This window comes from Podarcis raffonei, chromosome 11 (assembly GCF_027172205.1).
Source record: "Podarcis raffonei isolate rPodRaf1 chromosome 11, rPodRaf1.pri, whole genome shotgun sequence".
NCBI lineage: Eukaryota > Metazoa > Chordata > Lepidosauria > Squamata > Lacertidae > Podarcis > Podarcis raffonei.
This window is the reverse complement of record NC_070612.1, coordinates 53,611,026-53,624,151: the sequence shown is the minus strand read 5'-3', so window position 1 is coordinate 53,624,151 and position 13,126 is coordinate 53,611,026. Positions and strand designations below refer to the sequence as shown.

At 42.9% G+C, this 13,126-nt stretch overlaps 1 protein-coding gene across 4 annotated transcripts in view; it reads right to left on the bottom strand.

The window, feature by feature from the left end:
- The window catches only part of SHC3 (SHC adaptor protein 3), a 55,049-nt gene that overhangs the window by 28,181 nt on the left and 13,742 nt on the right, over positions 1–13,126 (bottom strand). For all 4 annotated transcript variants that reach the window (XM_053408162.1, XM_053408163.1, XM_053408161.1 and 1 more), the window contains 2 exons: positions 1,545–1,615; positions 784–847 (listed from right to left, as the gene is read on the bottom strand). In XM_053408162.1, coding sequence (XP_053264137.1) covers positions 784–847; positions 1,545–1,615 — 135 coding nt within the window. The remainder of the gene's footprint in view (positions 1–783; positions 848–1,544; positions 1,616–13,126) is intronic.

Here is a 13,126-nt window from a genome sequence, read left to right as displayed (position 1 = left end):
TCTGAGTCAGACTGAACTGTATACAGTGGTACCTCAGGTTAAGTACTTAATTCGTTCCGGAGGTCCGTTCTTAACCTGAAACTGTTCCTAACCTGAAGCACCACTTTAGCAAATGGGGCCTCCTGCTGCCGCCACACCGCCGCTGCACGATTTCTGTTCTCATCCTGAAGCAAAGTTCTTAACCCGAGGTACTATTTCTAGGTTAGTGGAGTCTGTAACCTGAAGCGTATGTAACCTGAAGCGTATGTAACCCGAGGTACCACTGTAATAGTGAGAGACTCACACAAGCCTGCTACAAGCTATCTGCTGTGCATGTAAGAAATGGGGAATGTAACTCTGCTACATGAAGGAACTTGATAGTGCAAGTTAGGAAGGATATTAATAAACAATATATCCTCTCCTGCCACACTGAACATTCCCACAAAAAATTCTGCACCCAGAGCAGTCGCCCCAGTAGCTCCCCGCTACCCACTGTTAATGCATGATATCAGCGAAACATCTCACTCAAATACGTTATTTAGGGAAGTACCAGTGGAAGAATCTCTGTTGACCCCAATAGGAGTGCCAGTATTTGTATGTGCATGTGTGTTGTGATTTTGGTACACAGGTAAAGGATTAACTGCCTTTGCCATGGGCACAAAACTGCTCAGTTCCTCCCATGGCAGCAATTCAAAGGACAAAAATTGTACGTGTAAAATGCATACATGGACTTAATGTCGCATCCCGTTTGGTCCCAAGATGAGAGAATATGATCACGTTGACAAAAAGACACAAGGCAAATACCTTTCTTTTTTTAAAGGCTCCTTTGGCTGCCGGCACAGCATCGCAAACAAGGCTGATCGCTTCCCTGGAGAGACAGAAAAGAACATTGGGTAGCAAATGGTTTCATGGTGCCAGAAGCATACAGTTTGGTTTCTCATGGTGACATTCAAGTAATGATCTACTAGAAAGTCTGCATATGGACTAAAACACTCTGATGCTCATAGCAAACAAAAGTTTGCATTTGAAATATTACACTATTTGATGGTCTCATAGGCTGTATCGAGTATGTTAAAAGTAAGAAAAGCAGGGCAACCAATCTTGCTAATTTTCTTAGGGAATTGTGAAGTTTTAGCATATTCAGAGCTAACCCACAGTTGAGGCAGAGTGAAGCAGCTGCCTCAGGTGTTAGAACCATAAGAGGTAGCCCCTGCCCAGCCCACAGAAATGCTCTGCTTTTATTCAGGTGTGAATAAGGAAAAGAAACACTAATAATAATAATAATAATAATAATAATAATAATAATAATAATAATAAATTTTATTTATATCCCGCCCTCCCCAGCCGAAGCCAGGCTCAGAGCGGCTAACAGCAGTAAAATGATAAAACATTCTAAAATAATTTCATTATAAAATTAATTCCCATCAGATTAATGGCAACCATTGGGCTAGAGTTCTGTGAGGATTCTTTTCTGCTTTTGTTCTTCTTCCTATGGTACGTACTTATGCAAGGTAGTTCAAAAGATAGGTGTGGAAAAGTATTTGCAGTACATCATCTCATATTACCTTGTAATCTGTGTTCTAGTATTGAAGTCAAGGGATCTCATGGAACGCAAGACCTCTATACATCCCAAATACTACGGGAAGGAGAAGAAAATGGTAAATAAGCACCAGTGAGAAAGCTTTATAACAGGCATTTTAAAATGCAAAATAAAAGCACAAATCATTTCCTCCCACAAGTGCACACAAACAGATGGGGAATGGGGCATGCATAGGAATTTATATAGCTTTATTTATGCATGTTCTTATACTGTATGTCTCATTTTCACCAAACAAGAGTCCCCACACAAACTGATAAAACAAATAAAAGTATAGTATAATAATCCCTACAAAATTAACAATATTAAAATTAAATAATAATAATAATAGAAGGGAAGAAAACCACAGCCCTTTATTGACGCAGAAACTGTTCCCACCCACCAGATTCTTAAATGGATGCACGGCTGTTAATGGACAAGCGAGGCCCTTCCCCACTTGACACAGTGAGATCAAGTTGCGTGATCTACAAAAAGCAAAACATCTCTTTGGAGGGGTGAAGAAGAGGGAGCAACTGGATCAATGTATTTGTGCAGGGGAATCATTTTCAAAAGGAACAGCTTTTGACAATGGAACTGTTCTTTAATTTTTTTAGTGATGTGTTTTTTTGTTTTTTGGACAAAGTAATAATCCTAAATAAATAAGAATAAAAATGTGCACCCCACCACAGAGACCATTCCATTGTAACTATCCAACCTTCCAAAATGTCAACACCTTTTGCAATGGTTTGAGCCCTTTCTGTTCTAACAGTACAAATTCTACAAACAACCTCCATATCTCCTCAGAATCATTTCTCCTGCATATTCCCCATCTTACCTTAATGGCACATTAATAGCTATATCCCACACCTCTTTATACCATTCTTCCATTTTATATTCTGCTTGCCCCTTCCACTTCCTGGCTGTAATAATTTGCGCAGCTGTCAATAAAGTTGTGAGCAAGTCCTTCATAGCCTGCGAATCTTTCACCCCGTCGTAAATTGATAATAATGCTACCTCTGGACTTTTGGTCAGCTTTAACCCAGTGAGACAATGGAACTTGTTAAGTTGTGGGTGAACATATCAGACGACACAGCAATTCTTCAAACAGCTGTTGTTTATTCACAGGCCAGAACATAACTGGGCTGAAGGGTTCAGCCAACCTACTTATACAGTGGTACCTTGGGTTAAGTACTTAATTCGTTCCGGAGGTCCATTCTTAACCTGAAACTGTTCTTAACCTGAAGCACCACTTTAGCTAATGGGGCCTCCTGCTGCCACCGCGCCACCAGAGCACAATTTCTGTTCTCATCCTGAAGCAAAGTTCTTAACCCGAGGTACTATTTCTGGGTTAGCGGAGTCTGTAACCTGAAGCATATGTAACCCGAGGTACCACTGTATAGAGCTCAACTACAAGGCAACAGTAACAACTTTCTGTAACTATTCAATCACTGAACGTCACTTTCAATTCCTTGTTTGCATATGTGGACCTGAGTGAAAACTATCTGCAGTATCCCCCTGCTGGCCCAGGGTGAGAGCTTCAGTACACAACACAACTGTTCTTTTGCTGTTTGCTCACGCCATGCTGTTCTAGGTTCCTAAGGAGTCCTTTGATTCCCCACTTTCCTTCAGGGTTCATTTCCAACTTTACACCAGATACTCAATGAAAAGTAACTGAGGGTGGACACCAGCCCCACTGAAAGCTGTCGGTGCAGTGGATCTAAACACTTTTCACACGCTATGCCTGCATTACGCTCAGACTATAAATAATGAGTGTGTGCACATTCACCCAAATCTGGTTAAGCAAGAACTCAAGTAAGTAGAGAGCTGGGAATTGGATTGTTGAAGCAGAGGAGGTACAGAAGTGAGGAGCTAAACACCCCTCTGCAAGTTCCCACCTCGCAGCTTCTCTCTTCCAAGTTCACCGTGTGTTATGTACTAAGCCTGGATCCCAGAATAATAGGCAAGTAAGATCCTAGAATGCAACAACTGATTGGCTTGCAGGAAAAGACCAATCAGGCTCCAGGAGGGAAGCAGAATCAGCCAATCAGACGGGACTCATTGTGTAAAGAATGTATATAAAAGCCTGAGGTTTGGGGGGCAATTCAATCACTGTTTTACAAGCTGCAATAAAGAGCATGAGATCACTACAGGCCTCCGAGTATATTTCACTGTGGCACCAAGAAGCCAGCGAGGAGAGCACTAGCTTCTGGGCACTTAGAAGCAGTTGTGGAGAATCAGCATTCCGCTTGACCTTTTGCTGTAGAAATGCAACCGCAGATACTGCCGTATGCACAGAACACAGATCTACCTCCATCACATGGAGTCGGAGTTTTGAACTCTCTAAACACGCCCTTCACCGCTCAGCCCTGTAAAATGCTACGCAGCAGATCTACACGGGAGGTAGTGTAATGCAGGGGTGAGACCACCCAACTCTCTCACACACATTCCTGCATGCACAAACACACATAGAGAACACACACACACACACACACAGAGAGAGAGAGAGAGAGAGAGAGAGAGAGAGAGAGAGAGAGAGACAGACAGACAGGCAGACAGACAGACAGGCAGGCAGGCAGGCAGGCAGTCCTCCCTCTTCAGCTGATCCAGTTGGGAAGGAGGAGTATCGCCCTCTCTGCACACATCAGACAATTGACTCAATGATTGGGAAGAGGGCATTTTGCACCCCTACCAAGGCACCAGATTCTGCCCAACCAGCGCAGTGTCTACTTAAGTCCCACCCACCCACTTCCACCCTGTTTTTAGCTGCTACTACCAGAATTGTTTGGTCCTTGGAGTAGGGTTACCAGACATCCCCATTTCCTGGGGACAGTCCCCGGATTTGCAAATAAGTCCCCGGACAAATTCCATCCCCGGAATGTCCCCGGATTTCATCTAATGTCCCCAGGAAACGCGGTGGTGGCAGTCTCAGCAGCCCGGAGCAGTTGGCTCTGTCTGGCTTCAGAAGCTGCTCAGAAGTCCCCATATGATGGTGGTGCAGGGGCTCTAAGATGCAGCTTCCGGGCTGCCTCCACCTTCCCTGACCCCAGCAACTAAGCTGTGAAGGGAGGCTTCATGCTGCCTATCAGAGCTTGCATGCAAGCAGGAGGGGGCAGGGATCTCTCAGTTAGGCAACGGGAAGCCTCCCTTCCTAGCTGAGGGATCCCCGCCCCCTCCTGCTTGCACGCAAGTAGGGATGGGATTGGGGCTGTTCCGATGCGAAGGAAGGCATTGTGCTACCCAAGCCTCGCCGCCGCCACCACTGTTCTCGGCCCTCCTTCTCCGCCTTCCATGCCTGATCCACCACGCACCGCTTCCCCACCACCACCACCGAAGAACCAACAGCCTCATGGAGAAAGGAGATAGAAGCCTCGGAGGAAGGCGGAACATGGTGGTTGAGGTCAAGGTGGCGGCTGCCCCTCTGCCGTCGCCATCGCTGCATTTATTTATTTATTTAAAGTGTCCCCGGATTCATTGAAAAAAATCTGGTAACCTTACCTTAGAGGCCAGATAAATTTGCAGCAGGGGGTGGGCAGATCAGGCCTATGAACTGGGAGTGGCAACTCCTAATCAATCACCCACCAATGTGGATGAGATATCAATTTCTCTTAAAGGAGGGAGCGTGTTGCGATCGGATCTCTAAGCATCCCCCCCGCCTCCCGGCGTGGGCAGGGCTATGCCCTGCTCCAGTCTGGTTCGTCATTTCACTGTCACTTGGACCCTTGGCTTGGGGGGTGACTGTAAAACAATATTTAAGCCCTGTGTGTTGTTTGCTGGTTTTATTTGCCTTCGTGCAGTGGACCCTTTTAATGAGGGTCCAAGTGACCTTTTAATGAGGGTGAAAGAGGAGAGCGCAAAATATGGTCTGAAGCTCAACATAAAAAAAAACGAAGATCATGGCCACTGGGCCCATCACCTCCTGGCAAATAGAAGAGGAAGAAATGGAGGCAGTGGGAGATTTTACTTTCTTGGGCTCCATGATCAATGCAGATGGTGACAACAGTCACGAAATTAAAAGACGCCTGCTTCTTGGGAGAAAAACAATGACAAACCTAGACTGCATCTTAAAAGCAGAGACATCACCTTGCCAACAAAGGTCTGTATAGTTAAAGCTATGGTTTTCTCAGTAGTGATGTATGGAAGTGAGAGCTGGACCATAAAGAAGGCTGATCGCCGAAGAATCGATGCTTTTGACTTATGGTGCTGGAGGAGACTCTTGAGAGTCCCATGGACTGCAAGAAGATCATTTTTATATATATATATATATAAATTTTTATTAATTTTTCAACACATATTAAAAGACAATACAAAACAATACATAAACAAACAAACATATAAACACGTATAATTTCTTAACCTTCTTTTCCTTAAACCTTCTTTCAGCGACTTCCCCATACCTCCTTTTTCTGCATCCCTGTTTTAAATCTTTCCAGCAACCCCTAATTTCAATTACTTATAACACTTCCTTTAAATCCTTTTTCTCATATCCAGTTGTTTGTCGCTGCAATTCTATTTTGCATTACCCAAGACATTTTAACACTCATTAATTTTGCAACAGTTCTTAAGATAAACTTTAAATTTCTTCCAATCTTCTTCCACCGTCTCTTTCCCTTGGTCGCGGATTCTGCCGGTCATCTCAGCCAGTCCCATGTAGTCAATCACCTTCGTCTGCCATTCTTCCAGTGTGGGTATTTCTTGTGTCTTCCAATACTTTGCTAAAAGTACTCTTGCTGCTGTTGTCGCATACATAAAAAACGTCCTGTCTTTCTTTGACACCAATTGGCCTACCATGCCCAGGAGGAAGGCCTCTGGTTTCTTCACAAAAGTGCATTTAAGCACCTTTTTCATTTCATTATAAATCCTTTCCCAGAAAGCCTTAATCTTTGGGCACGTCCACCAAAGGTGATAGAAAGTACCTTCAGTTTCATTACATTTCCAGTATTTATTATTGGGCAAATGATAGATTTTTGCAAGCTTGACTGGGGTCATGTACCACCTATAAATCATTTTCATAATATTCTCTCTTAAGGCATTACATGCCGTGAACTTTATACTGGTGGTCCATAACTGTTCCCAGTCAGCAAACATAATGTCATGTCCAATGTCTTGTGCCCATTTAATCATGACTGATTTAACCATCTCATCCTGTGTGTTCCATTTCAACAGCAAGTTATACATTCTTGACAAATTCTTAGTACTGGGTTCCAAAAGCTCTGTTTCTAATTTCGACCTCTCCACCTGAAAGCCAATTTTCCTGTCCTGTTTAAAAACTTCATTTATCTGGTAGTAATGAAGCCAGTCTCTTACTTTAAACTTCAATTTCTCATAACTCTGCAGTTTAACTTTTCCCTCCTCATACTCTATAATTTCCCAATATTTCGGCCATTTGGATTCCATATTTAATTTTTTCACTTCCTTAGCTTCCATCGGTGACAACCACCTGGGGGTTTTATTTTCCAACAAATCTTTGTACCGAATCCATACATTGTATAGGGCTTTTCTAACAATATGGTTTTTGAAACCTTGGTGGATTTTAACCTTGTCATACCATATATATGCATGCCAGCCAAATCTGTTATTGAACCCTTCCAAATCCAAAATATCTGTATTTTCAAGAAGCAGCCAATTTTTCAGCCAGCAAAAAGCCGCTGATTCATAATACAATTTTAAGTCCGGCAGGGCAAACCCCCCTCTTTCTTTTGCATCAGTTAGTATCTTAAATTTTATTCTGGGCTTTTTGCCCTGCCAGACAAATCTAGATATATCTTTTTGCCACCTCTTGAAACAATCCATTTTATCCACAATCTGCAATGTTTGAAACAGAAATAACATTCTCGGCAAAACATTCATCTTGATAACAGCAATTCGGCCTAACAAGGAAAGTCTCAGATTTGACCATATTTCTAAATCTTTTTTCACTTCTGCCCAACATTTCTCATAGTTATCTTTAAATAGATTCACATTCTTGGATGTCAAATTTATCCCCAGGTATTTCACCTTCTTTGCTACCGTTAAACCAGTATCACTCTGGAATTTCTCTCTTTCTGCAACTGTTAAATTTTTATCCAATACTTTCATTTTCTGTTTGTTCAGCTTAAAACCTGCTACTTGACCAAATACTTGTATTAACTCTAAAACTCTTCTCGTACTAGTGTCTGGCTCTTGTAAAGTTAGAACTAAATCATCTGCAAATGCTCTCAGTTTGTACTGTTTAGCTCCGACCTGGACTGCAAGAAGATCAAACCTATCCATTCTTAAGGAAATCAGCCCTGAGTGCTCACTGGAAGGACAGATCCTGAAGCTGAGGCTCCACTACTTTGGCCACCTCATGAGAAGAGAAGACTCCCTGGAAAAGACCCTGATGTTGGGAAAGATTGAGGGCAGAAGGTGAAGGGGACGACAGAGGACGAGATGGTTGGACAGTGTTCTCAAAGCTACCAGCATGAGTTGGACCAAACTGCAGAAGGCAGTGGAAGACAGGAGTGCCTGGCGTGCTCTGGTCCATGGGGTCACAAAGAGTCGGACATGACTAAACGACTAAACGACTCAACAACAACAACTAAGCGGACCCCCCGCCCACCCACCCTTTATTTAGGTCCATCTGGCCTTGCTATGGGCTTGTTGACTGCCTGTTTTGTAATGGGGGCCTGGTAGGAATTTTTCCGTCTGGCAAATTGGCAGGGCCATTTGAGTTTCACCTACCACCGTAGCAATCGTCACAACTTTGTAAGGTTTGGCGGTTAGGCATTGGATCAGCAATGGTGCGGAGGGGAGGTGGGGCCATCACCTGTCCCTCCAAGCTCAAGGGTATTCAGTTAAATGAATCTAGGGGTTGGCCTAAGGGGCTAGGGCCATACCAGGACCCCACGGGGGCACCGGGGTGAGCACCAGTCTGGACCCTCTGGTGGTGCTCCCTCTGGTGGTGTTTCACCCTTTTATCAGATTCCCCGCGATACGGGTGGGAATCTGAGATACCGTATTTTTTGCTCTATAAGACTCACTTTTTCCCTCCTAAAAAGTAAGGGGAAATGTGTGTGCGTCTTATGGAGCGAGTGCAGGCTGCACAGCTATCCCAGAAGCCAGAACAGCAAGAGGGATTGCTGCTTTCACTGCACAGCGATCCCTCTTGCTGTTCTGGCTTCTGAGATTCAGAATATTTTCTTTCTTGTTTTCCTCCTCCAAAAACTAGGTGCGTCTTGTGGTCTGGTGCGTCTTATATAGCGAAAAATACGGTAGTTTGGATGATTCCAATGCCTAAGCCAATACCACTCACATTTTATATTCAATAAAGTTGTGGCCTAAACTTTGCCCAATAACTTAAACTAAAATCCTGTGTCACTGTGTTTCATTTTAGGGGGGGGGGGGCTCGAATTGCAACAATATAAAAGAAAGGGACAGCCACCTGACATTGCATAAAATACAACTGCTGGAAGGCCAGCAAACAGAAACAGGACTCAGGAATGGGTCAGGAACTTCTCAGCCACTTTTTCCCCTGCAATTAATCTTAAATATTACCCATATAACCTTTGCTAAGAATCCCCCGGTCCCTATCACCCACCCAGCAGATGCTGAAATGGCAGTTAAAATGAAGTATAAAAAATAAAGGTGCTGCGATGTGACCTTAGAAATATTTCATGAACAAAAATGTAATACCCCATACCCTTGAGATTCTACGCAACGTCTGGTCAGAGGTATACATTTTGATGATGCGAGCAGCAAAGTCATCTGCATTTAATCCTGGCGCAGAAAATCCCTGAAAACGCTGGTTGACAGCCAGCCCTCTATTAACTATTCTAAAAATAGGCCTGCAAAATTAGAAATTTCTTACTTAGGGAGATTTGAATTCATGGCTGTCTGCATACAATCTGTCTCAGCGTCGCATTGTAATAGTTTTAGCTGGGAAAGAGGAGCCTTCCTTCGAAAACTTGCCAAGATTTATTCATGTTGAACTGATTACTTGTACAGCAATGTGATAACACAAAAATGGCTTCATTAAAAAAAAATCCAGGGTGTTAATTGCACATGAGGGAAAGATATGAATATGTGTGTTTTCAGATATATTCATGTGTGAAAGAAGATCTCTTAATATGCAGTTCCCATATCTGAATTATGTTCTAATGGGTGAGATTTGAGCACCGGAGAATGACAAGCAGTCATAGAGATTTAAGGCTGCAATTTAATCTAATTCTTCAATCTCAGGAGGGCGTGGATGACGAACAAGAGAAAGGCATTAAATTCCTTTAATAGTTAACAGAATAGCTGGTGGGCTATGCATTTGCTTTGTAAAGGAAACTGTACTATTAATCTGCCATTTCAGAAATATAAAATCACGAGCTCTGTGGTAAAAAGTCTCAAATCCATATCCACCTTTGATGCTCACTGCGGCTTCTCACCAGTTCCGTAGCTCTGTGGAGGGGAGAAATTTAGTTGCCTTCTTGCCCTTCTTCTACTAAGAGCGTTCTCAGCATATACTGTGAAATTCCAAGGTCACACTGAGCAGTCTCGTTCTGATAGGATTGCCAGAGGCAACCCTAACTTCTGGACATATTGATTTACTAAGCTGAAGTGGAAAGTCCTCTGTAGTCGCTATAGAATGTTACTTGCCCAAAAATAGAAAGAAGAAGAAGGGATAGAAGAACTTATGAAATATGCAGAAATGGCGAAACGTACCGGAAAAATAAGAAATCAAGATAACAAACTTTTTATAAAAGAATGGAAATGGTTTATGGAATATCTACAAATAAACTGTAAATAGATAAGAACATTGGCAGTTATAAAACCTGCAGTTTTATATGGGTATATATTTAAAGTAAATGAAAAAATGAGTAACTTAAGTCAATTTGAAATATACAGAAAATATAAAAATAAAATAAAATTAAGGAACCACAGAGAGAGGGGGAAGGAAGTTGAGTTTTGAAATGTTAAAGTGATTGTAAAATTATTGAGATGTATAAAACTGAAAATCATAAATAAAATAATAATAATAAAAGTGGGAAGTCCTACAGGTTTCCTTGCGGGATCAGTGCTCATCACGCATGCATGTTTTTGCAATGTCCATATAATGCCATTGACTTCAAAATGCCAGCTAAAATTTCACCTTTTCCTGTTTAATCTGGATTCACCCTTCCAAGCTGGGGATTCAATAAATATTTTTTTAAAAAAATATTGCTGCCAATAACTTATTTGCAATATCTCAAATTAAGCCCCCCTGTGGAAGCCCTCTTCATCTTCAGAGAAGAAAAAGCAAATGGTCTAAATGACCTGCTTATTGAGCATTCATTCTGATTTAACTGGAAGGAGGGTGAAGCAAAGTATTTATTGTGCATTTATTATGATTTGTTTGCAGAGAGGTCAGAGAGCAAGTGTTATCCGACATTTTCCAGTGCATTTTCCCATCACTTTCCTTATCGCCAAAAGCCTAATCTTCTTAGGAAGTGGGTTTGTTGCATAATACCTCCTGATCAGCTGGAATTCCACAGCTGGAATTTGCTGCTACTGTATGTGATTGAATTCTACTGCAAAACAGAGTGTGTCTAAAAACACCCATAGACTGAGTCCATTGCCATTATCCATTCAATTTTCAGAAGCAAGATGCACATTAAGCTCACAATTTCTTTCCCACCTCATTTTAAACGAGCCGAGAATACTTGAACAAAACAAATACTGTCCTTTAGGTTATGGGGGAAAATATTTTGGCCAAAAGCAATTCTTTAAATGAAAACTGGGAGGCTCGCTGCAAGCTGCTAAATTTTAGCAAATCAATTCAGACAGATAATAAGAAAAGCAAAGTTGGCACATTAAAGTTTATATTTGTTCATTTCCTGAGCCATAGATAGTGCTCACTATAATACATCAAACTGCATGGCACAAGTTAATCAGTGTGATACGTATTATTGCACGAACATATTGTGTTAGTGCATATATCACTCCTCCTAATAGTGAACTCAAACAGTGAGCGCAGGCAGGGTTGCAAGCCCAAATATGGCTACTGTAAGGTTACCAGATTTTTTTCAATGAATCCAGGGACACTTTTCAACTTCCTACTAAATAGATGGATTTTGTCAGGGGACTGATTTGTAAATACAGGGACTGTCCCGAGGAAATGGGGATGTCTGGAAATTTTAGGCTACTGAGAAACAAGAGTGGGGTGTAAAAGGTAAAGGTCAAGGTACCCCTGCCCGTACGGGCCAGTCTTGACAGACTCTGGGGTTGTGCGCCCATTTCACTCAAGAGGCCGGGGGCCAGCGCTGTCCGGAGACACTTCCGGGTCACATGGCCAGCGTGACATCGCTGCTCTGGCGAGCCAGAGCCGCACACGGAAACGCCGTTTACCTTCCCGCTGGTAAGCGGTCCCTATTTATCTACTTGCACCCGGGGGTGCTTTCGAACTGCTAGGTTGGCAGGCGCTGGGACCGAGCAGTGGGAGTGCACCCCGCCGCGGGGATTCGAACCGCCGACCTTTCGATCAGCAAGCCCTAGGCGCTGAGGCTTTTACCCACAGCGCCACCCGTGTCCCAAGAGTGGGGTGTAGGTTCACATTAAACAGCTAGAAGACCAAAAACAGCAAGACTTAATAACACTCAGCATATAAATAAAACCAACAGTTTTTTAAGTAAACATAAAAAAAATAGATTTACATGTCTGAGTAGGCTTGGGACTGCAGAGGTGGGAGAGGAGGGTTAAATTTCCCCCTCCATCTACTGGTTTTTCCCCAATCAAAGTGCTCCCCTAAAGCTGCTATTTGCCCTACAAGCGGCAGAGGGGACATAAATAGGTGTCATATGTTTTGTTCAATGTGGCAAATAACAGCTGAGGCAGGAGCAGAGGTTATTACAGGAAATTTTGTAGGGGAAAAGGTTTAAACTAAGCAACCTGTATCAGGCCTCCTTTGGACGCTATTAACACTCTCTGAAGTACTAATAAACAATGATTATTCTGTTCCTACATAAAACACATCGGAAGGTGTATACTGTAGGTGCAAGGGTGCAATTGTAGAAATTCAGTATTTAATATTGTTCTTAATGCGGGGGGCGCTGTGGTCTAAACCACAGAGCCTAGGGCTTGCTGATCAGAAGGTCGGTGGTTCGAATCCCTGTGAGTGGGTGAGTTCCCGTTGTTCGGTTCCTGCTCCTGCCCACCTAACAGTTCAAAGGCACATCAAAGTGCAAGTAGATAAATAGGTACTGCTCCAGCGGGAAGGTAAACGGCATTTCCATGTGCTGGTCTGGTTCGCCAGAAGCGGCTTAGTCATGCTGGCCACATGAACCAGAAGCTGTCTGCGGACAAACACAGGCTCCCTCGTCCAGTAAAGCGAGATGAGAGTGCAACCCCAGAGTCATCCGCGACTGGACCTAACGATCAGGGGTACCTTTACCTTTAACATTATTAAAGTAATATTAATATAGTGTTCAGTACTATAATATCTCATGAAAGAGTGATTAAAGTAAGAAACAAAACAATGAAGATTTTTGTGGCACCTTAAAAGCCTATGAGCCAGTGTGGTGTAGTGGTTAAGAGCGGTAGTCTCGTAATCTGGGAAACCGGGTTCGCGTCTCCGCTCCTCCACATGCAGCT